The 21,786-nt window shown below is 36.8% G+C and overlaps 2 protein-coding genes across 7 annotated transcripts; one reads left to right on the forward strand and one right to left on the reverse strand.

Moving 5' to 3' along the window:
* Positions 1 to 1,686: 1,686 nt before the first annotated feature.
* LOC125049667 lies at positions 1,687 to 11,254 on the reverse strand. 5 transcript variants are annotated; one of them, XM_047649069.1, is made up of 5 exons: positions 11,150 to 11,254; positions 6,500 to 6,564; positions 5,497 to 5,593; positions 4,364 to 4,537; positions 1,687 to 4,259 (listed from the first exon to the last, which is right to left on the reverse strand). In XM_047649069.1, the coding sequence occupies exons 2-5, from the start codon at positions 6,518 to 6,520 to the stop codon at positions 3,343 to 3,345; spliced, it is 1,209 nt and encodes a 402-aa protein (XP_047505025.1). In that variant the 5' UTR covers positions 6,521 to 6,564; positions 11,150 to 11,254; the 3' UTR covers positions 1,687 to 3,342. The 5 variants fall into 5 exon arrangements, with proteins under 5 accessions (XP_047505025.1, XP_047505023.1, XP_047505024.1 ...); XM_047649067.1 differs by having other exon boundaries at positions 6,500 to 6,672; positions 11,150 to 11,235; XM_047649068.1 differs by lacking the exon at positions 11,150 to 11,254 and adding an exon at positions 6,789 to 7,270.
* A 1,025-nt stretch (positions 11,255 to 12,279) lies between these two features.
* LOC125049785 (D-glucuronyl C5-epimerase) lies at positions 12,280 to 20,343 on the forward strand. 2 transcript variants are annotated; one of them, XM_047649237.1, is made up of 8 exons: positions 12,280 to 12,569; positions 13,440 to 13,554; positions 13,648 to 13,790; positions 15,738 to 16,313; positions 16,553 to 16,687; positions 17,839 to 18,023; positions 19,386 to 19,550; positions 19,959 to 20,343. In XM_047649237.1, exons 2-8 carry the CDS (start codon positions 13,446 to 13,448, stop codon positions 20,323 to 20,325), a joined length of 1,680 nt encoding a protein of 559 aa, XP_047505193.1. In that variant the 5' UTR covers positions 12,280 to 12,569; positions 13,440 to 13,445; the 3' UTR covers positions 20,326 to 20,343. The 2 variants fall into 2 exon arrangements, with proteins under 2 accessions (XP_047505193.1, XP_047505194.1); XM_047649238.1 differs by having other exon boundaries at positions 13,651 to 13,790.
* The last annotated feature ends 1,443 nt before the right edge of the window (positions 20,344 to 21,786 follow it).

The raw sequence follows: 21,786 nt of genomic DNA on the forward strand, positions 1-21,786 counted from the left end.
TAGTTAAGTGAAATTACCTGATAAATATTATTTCACTATAAAGTTATAATCACATTCACACCGGGTTGAGGAAATCATTGCTTGATTTTGAATAAATAATTCGTGATTATTTAGTAATATTTAAAGTCAAACAGTTTTTAAATTGTCTAACAGAAGAGTATCAGTATAATAAATATCGTATAAACACACGAAAAAGTAAACAGCAGCTCTCGAAATACGATATATAGCCGTGAAAATCACTTCTCACATCTGACAAATATTCAACAATATTCGGACAGGCAATATAATGTGTGTAAAGTGTGGCCTAATATTACATTATGTGAACTTTTATATATGTTTTCGAAAATCAATTAAACTGTTTTTTAACTAAGTAAAGGGTATTTCAACAAGAAGTTTGTTTTTCAATTGTGGCAACACCGAGAACGTGATAGTTTTGACATTTAATTTTTGGCGGTATTCGTAGCAGGTGCTTTGGCAATTATTACAATGAATTCAATTTCGCTCGAAAATCGCATTAAAATAATTCAAATCCACTATAAAAATGGTGGTTCTGTTAAAGTTACATTTCGTAAAATTCGTGATATTTTCGGCCAGCATAATCGTCCTTCTGAGACCGCTGTTAAGAATTTGGTCGCGAAATTTGAGTCGACAGGCTCGGTACAAAATGTGCCAACACCAACACGTGTTCGACCGGGTCGTTCAACAGAAAACATCGCCGCCGTGAGCCACAGTGTTGAAGAAGATCAAAATTTGTCAATTTCACGACGTTCTCAACAATTGGGGTTATCCAAAAGCACAACATGGCGAATTTTGCGAAAGGATTTGGCTTTGAAGCCTTACAAGATTAAACTGGTGCAGGAATTAAAGCTGATCGACCATTCAAATCGCCGCAGATTCGCTCAGTTCATTCAGGAACAACCTGCTGGTTTTTCTGAAAAAATCATTTTTTCAGACGAAGCCCATTTTCATTTGTCAGGGTACGTCAACAAGCAAAATTGTCGCATTTGGGCTTCTGAAAATCCTAAAGCAATTATTGAGAAGGCTTTGCATACTCAACGTGTTACTGTGTGGTGCACTATGTGGTCTGGAGGCGTGATTGGGCCGTTTTTTTTCGAAGATGAGGCTGGAAATGCGGTAACAGTCAATGGATCACGGTATCGCGAGATGTTAACCACTAAATTTTGGCCTATTATTGATGACATGGATATCACTGAAATGTGGTTTCAACAGGACGGTGCCACATGTCACACAGCCAATGAAACGATCAATTTATTGCAAACCAAATTTCCCGAGCGCATAATTTCGCGAAATTCAGCTGTTAAGTGGCCAGCCAGATCGTGTGATTTAACACCACTGGATTATTTTTTGTGGGGCTATGTTAAAGACAGAGTCTATACGGAGCCAATCGAATCGATTGCAGCCTTAAAACTCAAAATCCGTGATGTCATTAACGAAATAGACCCTCCATTTTGCCAAAAAGTGATTAAAAATTTTGGTGAAAGAATCAACATCTGTCAGCGTGGTCGTGGTGGACATTTGCCAGATATCATTTTTCATTCATAATTGCCAAACTTTTCTCTTTGTAATACAATAAAAATTTTATTCATTTTCCTCTAAATTCTTTGTTTTATTTTGTTTTAGAAAACAAAGTTCTTGTTGAAAAACCCTATATAACTTAATACATCAATTTATTAATTATGTGGCGTGTTAGTATAAATATTAAACAATTGAATTAAAGTTTTAAAGGGATAAACTTTTTTAACTTAACAAAATTTTTTATTGCTTTGTGAACAAAGTAGTCTGTGACCATCAGCAACGAGAATTAATACGCAACGAATCTAAACTACAATTATTATAACTAAGTTTATAATACAGAAGCAATTTTCACGGGTCTGATAATATAAATAAAGAAAAAACCCATTCAAAAAGGTACAGGCTTAGTACACAATAATTACAAAATATAATGAGTGAACGTGACATTCTGACCATTCGTACGTGTGCTAGTGACCTGTACTTATACATAATATCATATTATTAATGTTAATCTTAAATAACTATACAATTTATAACGGTCCGGGCACGGCGCGACTGTAAAACTTATTATATCATACAACAGTGATTTATGACTGTACTATACAAAAATTAAAAACGTTACAATAATACCTACTACAATTATAGAGCTAGGTACAAGATCCGACTTACTGCTAACAAGTGTCGATTCGGCACGATAAGTAGATGCGCTTGCGGTTCTATCGTATTTTATTACAACCTCTTTTATAACATTGTAATTTTATTGATTAGTATAATTTATTTTATCTATCGTATTCTCTAAACTCACTCTTTGAAACGCTTGCTATTCCTTTATCGACTCAGATACAACGTTCAATCGCATTCGCTCGCAATCACGCAAACGAATTTTATATTATGAGCAACGTTATTCGCCTTAGCCAGTTACAATTAATTTCCTATACCAATTACGATTGTTGTGTATAATAGTCTAGTTTGCTATATTTATTGTTTTTTTTTTATTTCAAGTATAAATGCGGATGAATGATTTGGGTAATTAAACCGTAACGTAAAACGAGTCTTTACGGCAGAATGCTTAGGCCAAATTCAAATTAAAATTCCAATCTATGGCTGTTAGATACGAACGTAACGACGAACCGAGGTATACTGTCGGAAAGTAGGAGACCGATTCAGGTAATTCCCAATTGATAATATTCATATGTATGAAATTTAATTTCTTGAGTACTTGCTAAATCGTGTATAATTTATTACATATCTAATTATATATCGAAAACAATGTCGATGATATCCATATTTGTGCTGTTACCATGTCTGCTGTCGACGTATTATATGTGTACATTAACTACATACGGCTGGCCGGGGTCCGGCTGCCACGATTAATTCATCTTAGAAATCGATAGGAAGTCAGTTTTACTTATATTAATTTCACTATTAAACTAGGCCTCGTTGCCTCGCGCCGCCTGTCTCGAGGCGGCGACGCGAAGCACCCGCGGCAAAATTTCATAAAAGTCTCTATGTGTCTGCATGTTTCAAACTACATGTTTCAAATCGATTCGTCGCTGGTTTCTAAAACACACCCCGGGATTTCGCTGCTTTACGATTTTTCACTCTTAATAGAATTAACGAGTCCTCAGTAGCCTTGTACCTTGAGGTGATCGACCGTGTTATGTTCGGTGCTGTCTCGCTGTCGTACGGCGGCGGGCGGTGTGGTGCGGTTGCAGTGAGATGGACGTGCGGCGGTCAGCGCGCGGCGACGCGGCACAGCGCCAGGCGAAGCGCGGCGGCGGCGGGCACGGCGGCGCCGCACAGGCCCGATCAGAGTCGATCTTCTTCTTCTTCTTCTTCACCCTCGTCTCCCGCTTCCTCGTTCTCCTCCCGGTAGCCGGGGTGCTCGCTAATCGCGTAGTAATTACCGTTATAAATGACACCGAGCTCGCGCAGCGCGTCCCCTCTTATCGTCGCTTTGATCGTCCAATTGTAGCAGTCGTCGGACTCCGATTCCCTGTCTAACCGCTCCACGTCTAAAATTTTTGAGCTCAGCCGCTCTAAAATGATACCTATATCTTTGATCGTCAGGTGCCGCTTCTGGTCGACGCTCAGCTGGTCTATGAGGAGGAGAAATTTCTCGGACGTGACGGCCTCGTCCTCTACGAGAGTGTTCTCCGTCTCGCTCTCGGATGAGTCCCGATCGCCGCGGCGAGCCGATTCTGCGTCTAAAAAGCGCACGTGACCTTTGGGTCGGCCCTGCGGCGAGGCACGCGGCTGAGCGTCCTGGATGGGCGAGGTGGCGACACTTTTGTGCACCGCGATACGGCGGCCCTCCTCGTGCAGCGCGCAGCAATGGAAGTCGCACTCGTCGGCGGCAGGCCGCGGAGCGTGTGCCGGTGGGGCAGCCCGGCACTCGGCCGTGTGCACATGATGGTCGAGGGAGGAACCTGCGCGCGCCAGACGGGGTCTCGCCGGCCCTGGCTCGTCATGGTTAACCACGGTTATGTGGGGTGGCGGCGGCTGAGGCCGATCCACAGACGTCTGGATAACGAGCGAAGGACGCCTGTCAGGCTTGACCTGACGGCTGGGTGAACGCGCGGCCGGCGATGCCTGCGGCCGCTGGTCCCAGTGCAGCACGACGGTGACGCGCCCTTTGTTGTCCATGATTTTCCATGAAGGGGTCTCATCGTGTAACTCGAGCGCGTGGATCGTCTCGCATACTATTTTCGGTATTGCAGATATGGCTGAAAAGAGATGAAGTCGCTATGAAAGTTTGAAGTTTTTATTATAATTAAAATATGTCCGAAAATTGTGACAGCGGCTTAATCTGTAAAGGTAATCAACTGACCAGCCTTAATAACGTCGACACCAGTGGGATACCAGCGCTCGCCGGGCCGTAGAAGAAGCAGCACAGTATTAGGAGGAAGGGTTCGCCAGTATTCTCCGTCCTCAACCTGCGTACCGTCGCTCTCCAACACTAGCCGCACCGGCTCACCCGCTGCTACCGAGAGCTTTTCCTTTCCTGGAACCAACAAAGCTCACTTATATAGTAGAAATATTTTTTGTAATCTCCTCCTTCCTTAAAACCGCAACCACAAATGAAAATGAAGTTCTGAATAAACATAAATTGCTACCAAAAACTTCTCACACACAGCTTACACTTTTAAATATTCAATATTATATTACAAACGTTAATTTAGTGCGCAGTACGGAGCTACACTGACCAAGGCGAGCCCCTAGGCCTAGAAAACGGGTCAAGCGTGCAACCGTGAGCCGTGACAAATCCCATTGACCCGCTGTAAACTGTTTACTTGAGTCAGCCCTAATCGAAGGTGTTAGATACACGAGCGCCTAATTGAGCTGATACCATCACTCCTCGATACTGAGCAAATGAATAGTGATAATAATAAACTCTGGTTTTTAATACTCATTCCTTAATTTCCTATATATTTTAATTCCATATACAAATATTAATTAAATGAGCTACCAAATATTCTATTTCAAGTTTGAATAGCAATAGAAGTCAAAACTACGTTATTCCCAAAATGATGTATATTTTAATAGGTTGGTTTATAACCTGCAAGATATCCCTTCAATGAGCTGTTACTGTCAAAGTTAATATAGTTTTTTTTAATACATGTAGACTAGACTAACTTAAGACTAATAAGTAATTTAAGTCAAACCTAATTTACTATTAATAAGGATATTTAACATAAGAAAGTGCCCAATAACACTACTTACAGTCTCTATTAAAGGGATGACACGCTGATCTTGTGTTCTACTTTTTCACTTACCACTGTTTAACACTTAAGACTAACGGTGCACTAAAACTAAATCATTAATAAAATTAATTTAAAAGGATTCAGTCCTCTCACTAGGCCCATGGTGTCAAGAAGTTGAATAGCTTCTAAGTTAATATAAATAATAACTCCAATAGTCAATTCTTCACACAAAATGGATTTTAGTTTTATAATTACTAACCTCTGTGTATTAATTCTTCAAAACTTGTTACGACCAGCCCCTTCCTTACATTTCGGGAGCTGTCCCATATCTTAAAAGGCCTCTTTCCTCTAACCTCCTGCAAACATTTTTCTATTAACGATATGTTGTATTGCTAATCATGGCGGTGTTTGTTAGGGATAAGGATTTGTGGTGCTAATTTGTTAATATGGAATCTGTCGTCAAATTATTCAGAGCTAAAAAACAGCGGCTTAAAAAGTATACATAGATTGATTAGCTAGGTAAGTTATAAGTACGTAATTAATGTTTACGAGGTATTACACCTTTCTTCACACTCTAGCTTCAGAAAAGCCAGCCATAAGTTTAAAAACAGACCACCTTAATGAATGATAACAACAACTCGAATTAGTAAATTATTTGTAGGACTATATATTTACAGGTATCGTATAACATGTCAGGTTTTTATTAAAATGTTCGATGAATGGTCATAAGCTACAAAGCAATAACTGAAAATCATGCTCGCGCTACGCGATACAGCGTAGCGGCTACGGGGTGTAGGGGCTACGACGGGCCGGCGTCCACATCCTGCAAGGCTGCAAGACTGCACTGGGTGCAACGCCCGAGCTGCCTATCTCGCCCCCGCGCCCCGCACTCGTCCCACTCACTGACACGCCCCTGCACGCACTGTGCGTTGACCTACTGACTCTTGCACGATCTTTAATATAAACGTTCCCACTATTTGGTATTACTAACCCACCACTCATACTTTAATTAGGCTTTTTAAATTCTCAATTTGTTTTAAAATTTGTGCGTCAATATAATATAATGTTTTAAAACCCTATACACATTTAGATCGAATCTCTGAAGCAAAACAAAAATTACTGCATTTGGAGTTGTCGTGGATGTTTCGTGAAAGAAATATTGTCATTCCAAGTTTAATGCTTTCGGATCGGTGGGAAATGAGCAAATTATTTGACGGAATGAGCGATGAGGATGCAGCTAAGGTAATGATCACTAAAATTACCTCTTGTATTTCGACAATCATATTGATGGCACTCACTTCACTCAAAGTCCACTTAAATGTCTATCCTTTAAAGTAAAACAATATAAAAATATTAACGTATCAATTGAAAGACAAAAATTATTTCTCAGTTTAAACATTTTGTTTTTCAGTCAGTTAATATTTGAGACGAATTTCTATCACAAAATAAGAAACGCAAATTTATTGTCCATCATATGGAAAAGCGCAACGTTCAATTGTATTCCTATAATAAGTAATACACACGTAAATAATATTTATAATATTTTGTCACCTCTGAGTTAAACTAATCATTGGCACTCCACAACTTTACGTAATAATCCACGCTTCGGTAATCCAATTACATTCTCACGCGGCTAAATAGAATTCTATTAAATGCGTATGTAATATAATTAGTTTTAGAGGTTAAGTAGATTTGATCGGCGCGTTGCGCCGGCGAGCGCCGCGGCGGCTCTAATGCCTCGCGAATCGTAACTCCTGACACTACAGCCAACTCAGCTACGAAATGGCGCTGCTACCGCTTTAAATAGCGCTAACATGGCTTAGAAGATTCTTTAACATTATTCTAAAGCGTTATACTTAGCACAGTTAAAATGCTTTTTAACCTATTCGTAAGACTAGAGGAATTTTCGTACCCGTTTAATTTTCTAAAAATAAACATCTATTGTTGTTTTATGCAAATTAGTAAAGTTATGAATAGAGTTTATAATGTAAGAAAAGTATGACATTTTAAAAATGTAGTTTTGGAAGCGAAACAAGTAAATTTACCGCTGTAAGCGCTTAGTTGGCAGGACTGACTCATGACCGGGTCGCGGCCTCCTGGGCGGGGGTGAGGTGTGCCCCTCGCCCCTTCCCCTCACCCCCACCGACCCTCAGACCCGCACTGCAGCGCCGGTCCGATGCCGTAACATCTTCGAAATTAACAACACCAATGATGCACTTTTCGGTTTTCCGAGGATATTAAAAAGCACTTATACTACGCCCACGATCGGAGCTCGCAACTTCACGTTTACATTGACCAATTCATACACAAAGTAGGTAGCGTTTATTTTAACATAACTTTTTCCTTGCTTCGATATTGTGTTAAAGATAAATATTCGTATAATATATTCGCCCATTTAGATGATATTATACGATATTGACATTGCATGGAGCTGTTTGCGAGAAGCTGCGACACACTGTAGACAGTGTAACGAATTTGTATTATTAGAAGATAAAAACGAATATATATATTTTTTGAAATTGAATTATTCATTTTAATTAATAAATGCATTTTAGAAACACGAGTGTATTAAAAACTTAAACGACGTGAACCCATACGAGTCTGCCAAACAACGTTTTTCGTAAGTGGTCTCGATTTTCAAACTGGGTGTATTAAATTGACTGAAGAGGAAAATATTTATGTAACACAATCATTAATTAATATTTTAATGAAGAAAAACTAGCTTGACGCAAACTTAGTTTATTACTGAATTTCTACGCTCATAATTTAAGACACTATTCTGGCATAATAGTGATTTGATTAATTGTTAGTAATTTAAATTTTAAATCCGCATTTTTCATTGAAAGACTGAATTTCTATGGCAAATTTTCATTTCGATGTTACCACGCAAATATTTATTGATAATCTTAGATTATTTATAGAATTTCTCTATGATGCATAACAATGTTTAATTAGACATATTTGTATCGTATTTTTCTGCAAATTGCAATAATAGTGTACTTTTGGAATAAGCGTTTTCAATAATAGGTACAATTATTGTAATACCTGGTTTTGGTTGACAGTTACGAAGAAACATTATTCTTATAAATAATTTTAAGTCAATAGTATAAGCAAGTGAATAGCTTCCACAGTAACAATACAAGCTTGCTTTGCACAGCATATATTTTAGTAGAAATAATATGCTTTTCTGTAATTGTTTTTCAAATATTATGTAGAATAAAGTTAAGGCTACCGACGCGCCATCTTATTTTTATAATAGTAACTAGCTGACCTGACAAACGTCGTTTTGCCATGTATATCATTTATAATCAAAAATAGGGGTTGATCGTAGAGGGGTGAAAATTAGCGGTTGTATGTATTTTTTAATGCTGTATCATGAAAAAATAAAAAATAATTTTTTTGTCTAAAAATAAAAAAAAAATAAAAATTTAGGACTACCTACCCTTAACATTTAGGGGGATGAAAAATAGATGTTGTCCGATTCTCAGACATACCCAATATACACACAAAATTTCATGAGAATCGGTCAAGCCGTTTCGGAGGAGTTTAACTACAAACACCGCGACACGAGAATTTTATATATTAGATAAAAAACAAACACTATTAATTTTAATTCAACTACAAGAATTTCTGAAAGCCCTATAATGCGAGTAAACCGTAAAAGATATTTTTGTATAAAGGAAAAGATGTACGTTATTACTAAAATAGTTTTAAACCATTGAAGAGGAGTTACGAAATACCAAGATATTAAAGTCTGAAGCTGAAGTAATGAGGCCGCCCGATCTGTCAGCTGTCCTTAAAGAATTTTCACATTTTCCACCTATATCACTCTTAATTAAACATACCATTTCATTTATTTGGCGAAATGCAGCTCCTTTTAGCAAGTTTTTCGACAAGAGTATTTGCTTCTAGGAAAAGGAATGTGTGTAATTAAGAAGTTTTCATTTAATATTACATCGTCTATCTTATTTAAAAAAAACAACACCACTTTACTTTTCTTTTTGGATGTTTGACTTTGTGAATACGTGAATTTTAAAATTTTTAAATAATCATCTGGTTCTCCAAATGTTGTTGTTAATTTTTAATTTATAATAAAATCATTACGTCTTGCTTCATCAATTCTAGATAAAATAAAATTTAAGCAAGTTTTGCACATCTAAATAAGCCATTTTTATTATTATAATGTTAAAATAATTAAAGCTTTTGTGATGTCAACATTAAATTTAATATAATTTCTTTTAGTAAATCACACATTTTAATTAGTATCTAGTACACAAGAACAGAGTGTCTTCTCTTTAATAGAGACGGTAAGTAGTGTTATTGGACACTTTCTTATGTCAAATATCTTTTTTAGTAAATGAATGGTTAGTTTTAAATGACTTATTAGTCTTAAGGTAGGGTAGATCGTAATGTTAAATCGTGTCTTTGTGCAGAGAAATATAAAAAAAATATATGTTAGTAAATTATTGGGAGTCTGAAATCGTATAATTTATTGAATAGTTGACATTACAAAATATTAGCCATTTATGTTTTTTTTTATTGTTCAGAAATCCAATTTACAGACCCCAGCGCCGGGGCAACTTTTAAAAGTGACGCAAGGAGTGTGGGGGTCGGTCCGTGAGGTGCAAGGGACCCCTACCCACAACATATTAACCCTACGTTATCTTTAGCTTTTATAAATTTGAGACTTCTATTCTAAGCATCAAAAAACTAAACAGCACCAGTCACAAATGAAAAAAAATGTAAATGTAAATTAGGCAAGTGAATATATTCGAAACTTTATTTTATCTAGAATATAGGCATCTTCAGGTACCCGTACGTGTAGAAAACGAAACTTACAAATGAAGAAACAAACCTAAAGATTGTAACACTTCTTGGCCTGAAAAGCATCCGACAAATAATAATGAGTCTTTACTCTTTTAAGAAATAAATCTCCGTTTATAATGCATGTTAAATTGGCATTAATTTATCTCAGAACATTTGAGACATGGTCACGTGACAATTCGCTAATGTCATCTTGTGACAGTTTTTGACGTTTGGCGTAATAACTTTTACTTAATAAACCAGCGGCATAATAAACATTATTGTCCAATGATTCTTCATAATAATGGGAAATGTGACAGTAAATTAAAATGTGGTTAATTGTAAAATAAATCAATTAAAGTATTTAAATAACCTAAAAATTTTCAAATATTATTATAATATATAAAGTTGTTTCATTGTATATACGTTCAGATTTCCTACCTTCCTTAAACACCTTGCCTTTATGTAAGGTAATATTGATAAATTTTTAACGATTTCAAAATTTACAATTGCTGAAAAATGTTATAAAGCGTTTTCGCAAATAGAACCTAAAACAAATATCACGAACAAGAACACACATCTTTATTATCCCCCCTAATATTAAAATCATGTTAGACGCTACGCTAAGCGCTACATATCTGCTACGAACTTCCAGTTTTATTTTCACGCATCGGTCGATACATTTTCATATAAATTATTGTTCAAGTAACGTTGGGTATTCTATTTCGTTACTATGTTAAAATCAATATAATATCTGCTTATTTTTAACACATATGCGTTGAATATATTGGTTTATCTTTTGTATTAAAATCTTAATGAATAAACCTCAGTAGTTTATTATATTTAAAGATAGTTGTTAAGCTTTTTTCTACTGCTGTGCACATGTGCACTAAATTGGGACGAGGAAAGAAAAGCGCGCATGACGGGGCGGACAACTGCGGCACATAGTCCTGGCATCACTGCACTAGCACTACACAAGGGCGGGGAGGGACGGTCAGACACGAGCAAACACGGGCGAGCACGAGCAGATTCGCTACCACCCTGATATTAACCATCTCCGGGCGTGTCAGTGGTTACGTAAGCGGCGGCGCCGGACACACGAACGTTACCTCTCTGGCCATCGCGGCATGACCGCGGGGCCGCGGGCGCGCGCTCACGCCGCCATCTTCGAGGGGCACAGCCCGGGACTCGCGTCACGACTCGCGGAGCACTTGGGCGCAGCGCCGCGTGGGCGGCGATCGATGTGCTTCCCGCGCCTGCGTCCCCGACCACCCACGAGTGCGCCCGACGCCTCCCGAGCCTCACTGCATCCGCCCTGACCCACTTCGCACGCACACTGACCTCTTTCTACCAATGGACTTGGGATGCGACGTGTACACTTTGACTATATCTTCTAAATACATCAAACGATTTACGTCTCAATTCCTGTACTGTAGGGATCACATTCGCTTAAAAAAATAAACTGTCCTGCACAAACTGCTTTGACTACATCTATTGCACTGTAAGGTAGTAGGATAAGTTGGTATTTATATGCCTGGGAGGCAAACAATGAATAACGAACTGTAAAATCAAACTAGACTGTTAGCAGTCGAGGTAATTTTGCTTACTTGAACGATTTTAAGCAAGCAAAACTTTCGTTAAAGTCCTTAATCTATTAAGAACAAATAAATATTTATGAGAAAAACAACAGCGTTATTTACGTTTAGTATGAATTAATAATTAAATAAAAAGTTTATTGAGGAAATATAAATCTCTGAAATAAAATATGCGAGTAAAAATAAATTGTAAGGCCATTTGCATTATGACACTACTATGTAGATAATCCTGTTACTATAATCTTATTATTTGTACAAGTACTATTGTTGATCTGAAGCCATTTTTAACCTTATTGGTTTTTTGAAACTATTTCTAGCAATGATCTATTTGGATAAAGCTTATTGGAAGTAATATAAATACTAGTTAGGGGGAGTTATTTATCATGTTAGTATTGAAGTTATCATAGTTATGGTTGCAACAATATATATTTTGTATTGACATTATAATAAAAGTTTCTAAAAATAAAAATATTCTTTTATTTACACTGTAATATTAAAGCGAATAGATATTAATTTATAAAAATTATTCAAAAGCACATGGCAAGTTTCTGACGAAATCCACAGACATATTACAGACTACATGAATACTATTAGCTAAAATTAGTGTCATCTGTCTAAATTGGCCCCTTCAATCTACAATCATATGACAACTTTGACGTTTTCCTAACGTTATTTTGTACTCCTTGTTTTTTAATTCTAATTATATAGTATGTGAATTGAAATGATCACGCAAAGTGTATATTATGTAGATTGTTGAACAGGATATATTTTAAATGTATGTCTAAAAGAATTCTAATAGTTTAAATATCGTGTGAAAAGCGAAAGCTATTGAAATACTATGTTACTGAATCGCATATAATCTAGTGCCATATGATACCGCAATGTGAACAAAATATATATTTTTGGCTCTCACGAATGGCCCGCTGTGTAAAAAGTAAGTACATCTAAATCTTTATAAGTACGATCTTAAAATACTAAACATAACAACCTTGTTTTCTGTTGGGATTCGTTCTAAACATGATCTACCACATAAACAAACATTGATCGTGACACCTACATAAATTGTTTCTACAAATATAAAAATGTAGTATGTTCATTACTCACTTAAAAAGATATTTTCTAACAAGGAAAAACTTACCAATAGAATTGGCGACTATTTGAAAGAAATCCAAATATATGAATGAATTGTTATGTTTCTAAATATTTCAATATTGTTTTTAATATGCATAATAAATGATATTAAAATGCTTCCAGTATGAGTATGTACTGTATACATTACTAAAATTTATATGCCTAATATATAGAGGTTTTTGATAACTAGTGTACTATTAATATAGTATTTAATTGTTTTCAAGTATGTTTTAAAATTTATTGACGTCAAATAGTGTGCAAACTCAACTAGTCTTGTGGCCATATAAGGTATTGCATGTAATGACTGCATACTATGTTAGGTATAAATTTATATGTGTTGTATCAGTTTCTTGGAAACACATAATAAATAATGTATGTTTAAGGATAAATCTTTGTCGTCTGTACCCAATGTATTTTTTAAAGATATATTATGTTCTTGATATTACTGATTAGTATTTAAATTAAAGTAGTTAATGTATTTCATCGACGCTTGCTTACTTAATTTTTCTGTTTAATCAGTTAATTGTATATATGGCCGGGTAGCCCTTGACTCAATTCCTATGAGAAAATACATTGTTTTAAAAAATATTATAAAGATTTATACAAAAATGTAACTGTGCTATACCAAGAGCTCAGCAAAAGTATGGTTTGTAAAAGCATCCCCTCTTTTTAGGTAGCAATGATGATGGTGCGGTGGAATATGCGTTTGGGCCTAGCTGCACTCTGTGGTGGAGCACTACTGGTCATGCTGTATTGGAGTCGCTGCACAGATATAACACTGAGACCTAGTAAGTTATATTAATTTTTTTACTAGGTTACTTTGTATGATTCCATTGGAGAATTTACATTACAAGTTAAATATAACACCACTCATTTCAAAGTAGGTTCAATACTAAACGAGGAGCAGACCAAGCATAATAAGGAGGACATAGAGTGCCTGATCAATGGGGAATACTCGGTGGTGTGTCGTCGTGATCATGACGAGGTCTATCTCCCTTTCTCATTTATACACAAGTATTTTGAGGTAAGGGTATATTTAATTAGCAATATATTTATTTCACTACACAGATATAGTTTTCTTCCAAAAGTATAAAGTCTTACATAATATCAGTTGAAATTTATTGTTATAATCAAATATTGGCACCTGGAACATAGTTATTTTTAACTGACATAAGAAACGTTCTACATAATAAAACTACAGTCAAAACCGTTTATAACGACATCGTTTACAACGACCTATCGGTTATTACAACCAGATTGTACGGTCCCGTCCGAATCCCTAGTAAACTATTCAGTAAACAAACCGCTTATAACAACATCGGATACAGCGACATATCGCTTACAACGACGAAATTTTATCGATATTCATCTGCTATAACGACCAACCGCTTCTTGTCTCAGCAAAACAAAACAATACAAACGATTTTAAATCTTATTTAGAGTAGTTGAATGAATATTTAGGCATATTATTATCTACGCACTTTCTCCCAACGAACAGTTTCAGCCAACAACGATTTCGGAGGCTCTTAACGCTGTAACGATTTTGCAAAAATTTGTTGCCTTTAACGAACAGTTTGATACTGGTGATACTCATACCTTGAGGAGTATGAAACGTAAAATACAAAAAATATTTGAGACTGGGCTAAAAAAAACAGACCAAAATGACTGATTACTTTTGTACCTAATTATTTCGTAATAAATATTTTTGTTTCTTTTTTGACTCGTTTACATATTATAATATTAACATACCATATTATAACCCATACCTACCTATTCTAGATAGATAACTATGATAATATAACTTGTATGTATTGTACATACATATGAACTATACTTGTGTATATATAATATATGACATTGCTTATAACGACTATCGGATATAACGTCGGCAACTATACGGTCCCTTCAATGTCGTTATAACCGGTTTTGACTGTAAATACGAAATTATAAACTTGGACTGGAGTTACTAATTATGTTCTATACGGATCTGCATCGCGTCACATAATTAGCTAAAGTAAACGTTGCCAAATAGTTGCTTCATTATTAACTCTTCCACAGTACAGAGATTGCATAGTGGCGTTTGAAAATTTATTTCACTACAATATACCATTATGATAACAGAATCTCAGCCATCTCATGCCGAAGTACTGTATGGGATGCGAGCGTAACCTGATAAACCATTTAATCAACGAATTTAAGATTACGATTTCCTTAATTAACCAGATATTGTATCAATTAATAATAAAAATTCTTTAGCAAAGTTGGGTGAACTGTGGATAAACAAGTGCAGTCCTTTATGACTCTCGGGGCGAGCTTTTAAACATTTGGGAAAGTGGCCAATCAGTAGAATTGTTGTCGAGATTGCATGAATGTAATACAAATAATTTAAAAAATATATTGTCTATTTAATTCAGTATGACACGATAAGAGGTGTCAAAAGATAATGTAGCGGATTTCTCAAGAAGTGGCGATGTGTATTATATATTTAAAAAATAAACCAGTGGCGCTATAACCTCTGGGCCTCAGATTTCTGAATCTGTTTCATGATCATTTTTTAATCTAATAGGCCAGTGGGTGATCAGCCTCCTGTGCCTGACACACGTCGTCGACTTTTTGGGTATGAGGCAAGGCGGTTTCTTCACGATGTTTTCCTTCACCGTTCGAGCGAATGTTAAATGCGCACATAGAAAGAAAGTCCATGGGTGCACAGCCGGGGATCGAACCTACCACCTCAAGGATAAGAGTCGCCCGCTGAAGCCACTAGGCCAACACTGCTCTTGTATTGTATATTTAACTACGTATACATATATATTAGTCATAATTGCAAAATATCTCATTAACATCGTCTTAGTCAGACTCGGCCATATTTTCTGGTCGTGTTTCGCAGTTGTGTAACAGCAGAATTATTTCCCTTTCTACACCAGAGTTTGTAAACTTTAATATCTGATAGTTTCTTTTTTTATTGTTCTAGGTATACGGCAAAATAACGCCAGCGGACGGCGTCGAAAGATTTGAATGGTCGCACAGTTATAGCAAGGTGTATCACCCAAAAAAGATATACGATCCCCGCGGCACGTTCGCGACCTTCGAGAACTATAACGTAGAAGTGCGGGACCGGGTCAAATGCATCAGCGGCATAGAGGGAGTGCCCGTGTCCACTCAATGGGAGCCCAAAGGTTTCTTCTACCCGACTCAGATAGCCCAGTACGGTCTCGCACATTATAGTAAGAATCTCACGGAGCCCGAGCCGAGGGTCAAGATAATCGACGATGGAGACAAAAACTTGGGGAACTGGATCGTCAGCACAGACGCGACTGTATCCCGCGAATTCGACACGGAATTGAAATCGAATATTTTGCGATTTACGACGTCTGACCAGGCGTCCAGTCAAGTGTGGTGTAAGGTTAACATCAGCCAGGACTTTGTGCTAAGTCTGGATTTGCGCTTGAAACCTAACTCCTCCTTGACAGTTGTTTTGCAGAATAAAGATAAGAAAGAAACCGTCTACTTGCATTACGTCACCAGTCTCCAGCTTATTTATGCATTGGTAAGTCTTATGTGTAAGGTTGTACAATCTAAGTTCGCATATTCTGCCACACACAATGGCGCGACACACAAGTCAATTCTTATATTATTTGTATCGTACATATCATACTTTATTAAATTTATATCAATTACAGTGTCTCACGCAAATAATCCTTATTATACCTTTTACGGGAATCTGTTAAATAAGCCAAGACCCAATATTTCAACGAACGAAATTTTGTATGTAATCTGGGATTTTAGGATGACCACATATATTACGGTATCGGTGTAGAACACAAGTGGCGGCGACTCACCCGCGATCTAGTCACGGACATGCAGAAAGGCTGGGCGCTCCTTGATAAGGCGAAGAGGAAATCTCCTAGAAATAAATTTAAGGTAAGTTAATTACACAAAAAATACTATTTCGTCTCTTTCTGGTGAATTGTGTTTACGCTGTGATCGAAAGGCACAGATGAGTCCCAATATTTAAATCAATTATAATGTTTAACATCTAAATTAATAAAAAAAATGGATATGATTTCTATTTTGACTGATTTCTTTGAAGGGATAACAACAATTGAACGCACTATATTTTAGCGGACAGACAATTTTAAACCAATTTAAAAAAAAAAGAGTCGCGCTACAACCTTTTTAGGAGTTGGGCCAGTTTTCTGTATGTTTCATGATCATTTGACAATCTAATAGGCCAGTAGGTGATCAGCCTCATGTGCCCGACTCACGCCCACTTTTTGGGTAAAGCATGCAGGTTTCCGTTGGAGCGATTGTTAAATGCGCACATAGAAAGTGCATTGGTGAAAAGCTGATGTTCAGAGATGAGAGTCGCACACTGAAGCCACTATGCCAACACTGCTCTATTCTCTTATGAATTCAAGTCATTTATTTCAATTAGACTACCTAAAATGGCACTTTTTAACGTCAAATAAAATATAAAGATGATTCTAGTTGCCCCTTCCAAAAGGTAGTTACGTGTGGAGAAGAATGGCCAAGAAACTCCACACTTACTCTTTTAAAATAGGTTTTACAATATTTTGTATACATTAGTTAAATAATTATATGTAAAGACAATGTACTCCTAGAATAAAACTACTATACTAAAATAGGCACAAAGTATTACTTACAAATTAAGCAATGCAGCTAGGTCAATTATTGTATTGTTAGTAGGTATACATGTTCCTCACATATTTGCAAATATGGAAACCGTAGAATATTATACATTAAAGAGTTTTAAAAAAAACAATAAAACAGTGTGAGAGATAAAAATAAAATAATTACAGTTTGTAGTATTATAGAATAAAAAATATGTAAAATTACATCAGCAACCAATTAGATTTTGTCCAGGCTCTATGATTGTCCTATGGAGCAGGACCAGCATGTTTCCAAGCATTCTTATCAACTAAAATTTAAATATATCACAAGGTAATATTTAACACATGCTCCATAAATGATGTTTGAGCTATTTTATCTTTATTTCTAGTACTAAAATTATGTCTATCATAAATTTCAATGTATATAAATGCAAATGACAGATATCCAGTATAATTCTGATGGGCGAGGGCAGTGCGGCCAACATTCGTGTGTCGACAAGTGAGCACATGGCGCATTTCTTTGCGGCCGCCCGTTGGCTCGTGAGTACGCAGCGAGCGCGCGGCGGATGGCCCGTCCGAGCCAGGAGGCGTGTGGCATCGCGAGTGCCAGATCTCAGAGCTGGATGGTGAGTTGTTTTCGTGGTCATGTACTGTGGGATAGATATACATAAGAGGTGTTTATTAAAAATGTTTTTTTTTTCATGAAAAAAGAAATGTATGTGTATTTTTACTCACACACTCATTAAAAAAGTAGGCTATTAAAAACACTGCCCGTTCTGAGCCCTTAATTTCAGAACTGGCAGTATTCTTATTTTAGGAGTATATATTTTTTTATTCGTAATCAAATAACTATAGCCAAATATGGAATACTTAATTTATTTTATATAATTTCAAAAATGCACTTTTTTTAAATTTAGGTAACACAATGTACAGTTATGAACGTCAATAAAGAAATACATATTAAATGCTTCTAATTTTACATTTACGGCCAGTTCTCAAATCAAGGGCGTAGAACGGAAGAGAAGAACTGACAATAAACTCTCCGCCACTCGTTTTAATCGTCAAGTTTTCTATTTTACAAAATGTTTCTAAGGAGCTGCAACTATTACACCATGTTCCACATGACATTTTTAAGTAATTAACTAAAAAAAATAAAAAAACAATGATTTGTCCTCTATCAGCAGTAGGCATGGTGAAATAGGATCACGCACTTACATTCTCGTGGGAACAACACGGAAAAAATTACTTTTGAATTGACCCGTATTCGTAATTGATGCTTCTTAATGTTATATTTTCTTAATAGTTCAATGAAATCAGAACAAATCGTGTTATTTATCTATCTACGGGTATATTGTGAATAAATGTAGTGTCAAGTGGTCATAGCAATTAAACATCTAAACATTGCTTCGTTAATGCCACTTGACCTGCCACTCAGCTGTCGGTACCACAAGCAATTACTCGGCCGTTATGTCGCACGCGCATCGTAAATCCTTATTTATTAGTGCACTTGTTTCTGCGCCGGCGCCTGCATTTTGTTAACTGGGTCAAGCGGATGACGTTTACGTGTTGAATTCAAATTAATGGCTCAATGAGTAAGAGAACCATTATTTCGTAAAAACGTCGTAATCTTGGTTCAGATACCGGCAAACTTCTTGAGCATAAAACTAGGGAATGGGGGAAAGTTTTCGCAGCGCGGGACACAAACGTTAACTGATTTACCAATCACGCCATCGACGCGTCACTCTCCTGCGGCTGCGTTAGTCCTTTTATATTAAATGTATTATAATGATCAATGCATCCTACAATTTATTATATGTCGCAGATTCAACGCGATTAGTAGTTACAATATTTAAACACAGTCTTCTTTTATAACATAATCTCTGACGTATAATCAAGTAATAATTGTTTACAGCGTTTTATGTTTCGTAAGTTGGTGTATTTTCCTTATCGTATTGGTGTCAAAATAAATACTGTTAAAAACCTTCCAGGCACTCGGCAATGAGCCAAGGACACGGCATCTCGGTGCTGGCCCGAGCCTTCCACCGCAGCAAAGACGTGTCGTATCTTCGAGCCGCCCAACGCGCCCTGCACCTCTTGGACGTGCCCAGCTCGGCTGGAGGAGTCAAAGCCATGTGGATGGACAAATATGTTTGGTAAGCTCCCCCCACTGCCGACCGACCCTTCCTTATACCCAGTAAATAAAATCATTTATTTATATAGGTATCACAATGTACACGTATGAACGTCAAAAAAGAAATATACATTAAATGCTTCTAATTTTACATTTACTGCCAGTTCTCAAATCAAGGGTGTAGAGCGGAAGAGAAGAACTGGCAATAAACTCCGCCACTCTTTTTAATCGCCAAGTTTTTTGTTTTACACAACGTTTGTAAGGCAACCATTACACCATGTTCCACTTGAGTAATAATAAAATAAATTAAAAATAAATATTTATCCTCTATCAGCAGGAGGCATGGTGAAACAGGAGCACGCACTTACATTTTCGTGTGTATATTTAAATGGAAAACCCGGTTTATTAATTACAGACGTTTACCTTTCAGGTACGAGGAATACCCGACGAAGCCGCCTCTGTTCGTGCTGAACGGCTTCATCTACACCCTCCTCGGGCTCTACGACTTGCACGTGATCGAAGGAGACAACTCCATTTCACTCGCCAAGAAGATGTTCGACGACGGTATGCTTTCCCTCAAAACCCTGCTACCCATCTTCGACACGGGCAGCGGGAGCTTCTACGATTTGCGCCATTTCACTTTAGGCGTCAGTCCCAACATCGCCAGGTGGGACTATCACGCGACTCACGTCAACCAGTTGTATCTTCTGGCAGGATTGGACCCAGATCCGATTTTGATAAACACGGCGAAACGCTGGGAGGGATATATGCAAGGAAAACGGGCTGCACATAATTGAACTACCCCGCTTCTATTCTGGATTTTTGAGTTTGCACTCCGGCAGTGCCGGCAGAAGTGAAAACTTGAATATTAACGTTGTGCATTTTTGATATTTTGGAATGGTTAGGGAATAATATTGCACGAATCGCTTTAATTATAGTATCAGCCGCGCCAGCTGTCTACTATCCATCCGTCGTTAATAATAAAGCTACGTTTCGCAAAATTAAACCTTGATGTATTGACTTAAGGTCCAATTCCACATGCATCAATGTATCTGAGGAAAGAGACAAATGAATCAAAACCGTAACTATATAGCACGAAGGTTCATCATCCTTTAAAAAAACATCCGTCTTACGAATTTGTCCTGGCGCGAGTTTAACATTTTTTACCCATTCCAAAAAAGTGTACAACGCCGCTAAAGAAGTTTTCACTTCAAAAAAATCAGATTTCAGAAACAAAAAAAAATAATTTAAGATCGGCTGTAGTTTGATAGTTTGGATACGAATCTCAATGTGAAAAGAAAACTCAAATATTCCAGAAGCGACCATGAAAGTCATATAGGATGCTATAATTATAATTATAGGCGATAAAGGTTAAATAGGCACCCCTTTTTATATTCCAATTACTAAAGAATTCGATTATGGTAATCTAATTTAAAAGTTAATCGATTGAATGAACTACTTTGTAAAGGAACATTTTGTTTCGTGGCCATTCTTGCCTGTACACGTGTGATGTGATTTTCTGGTATCAAAAGTGAAATAAAAGAGTCCGGCTTGATCTTATTAAACTAACAAACTTCTGAAAAGACGGATAACTTGAATAGATTTTAAAACTAAGACTGAATGTTTCTATTTCGCTGTAAATAATTTAGTTATTTATAATTCACATATCTCGTTCGAGGCCTGTATACATTTGGGGGTGACTTCTAAAAATTTAAAGATAACGTCGTCAGGTCAGAGAATTAAGATCCGTGTCTTATATTATATTGTTAATATAATATTTTGGATGATTTCTTTATCGAGATTGGCCCCAAATGTATACTTGTGTCGAAAATTTTACTTTAATGTGATGAATGCGTACTTAATGTAAATACACTTAAACATATCGATTTCATTGAACTATCTTTGTACTTAAATTGTGCCCCAAATCCGTTACTCCTTGACAGTCATAGAACCCTCCAATGGTGATACGGACTCCAACCTTTAAATAGGTCGCTTAGAACCCGCTGTCAACCGCCAGCTTCACAATATCTTTGGTACAATTATTATTACCTCAATGGGTAATCATAAAATACGTGTGGCACTCGGGGACTGCCACGGTAAAGCTATTGCATAGCATTTTTTTATCAACTTATGCAATTATCTATATTTATTTATAATATTTTGATATTAATTCAATCTACCAGACTCAGACTAACACGCCTATATAGTCTGTCCCGCTCTAACGCGTACCATTGCGTTGGCCAGCATTACGTCATCGT

This window comes from Pieris napi, chromosome 5 (assembly GCF_905475465.1).
Source record: "Pieris napi chromosome 5, ilPieNapi1.2, whole genome shotgun sequence".
NCBI lineage: Eukaryota > Metazoa > Arthropoda > Insecta > Lepidoptera > Pieridae > Pieris > Pieris napi.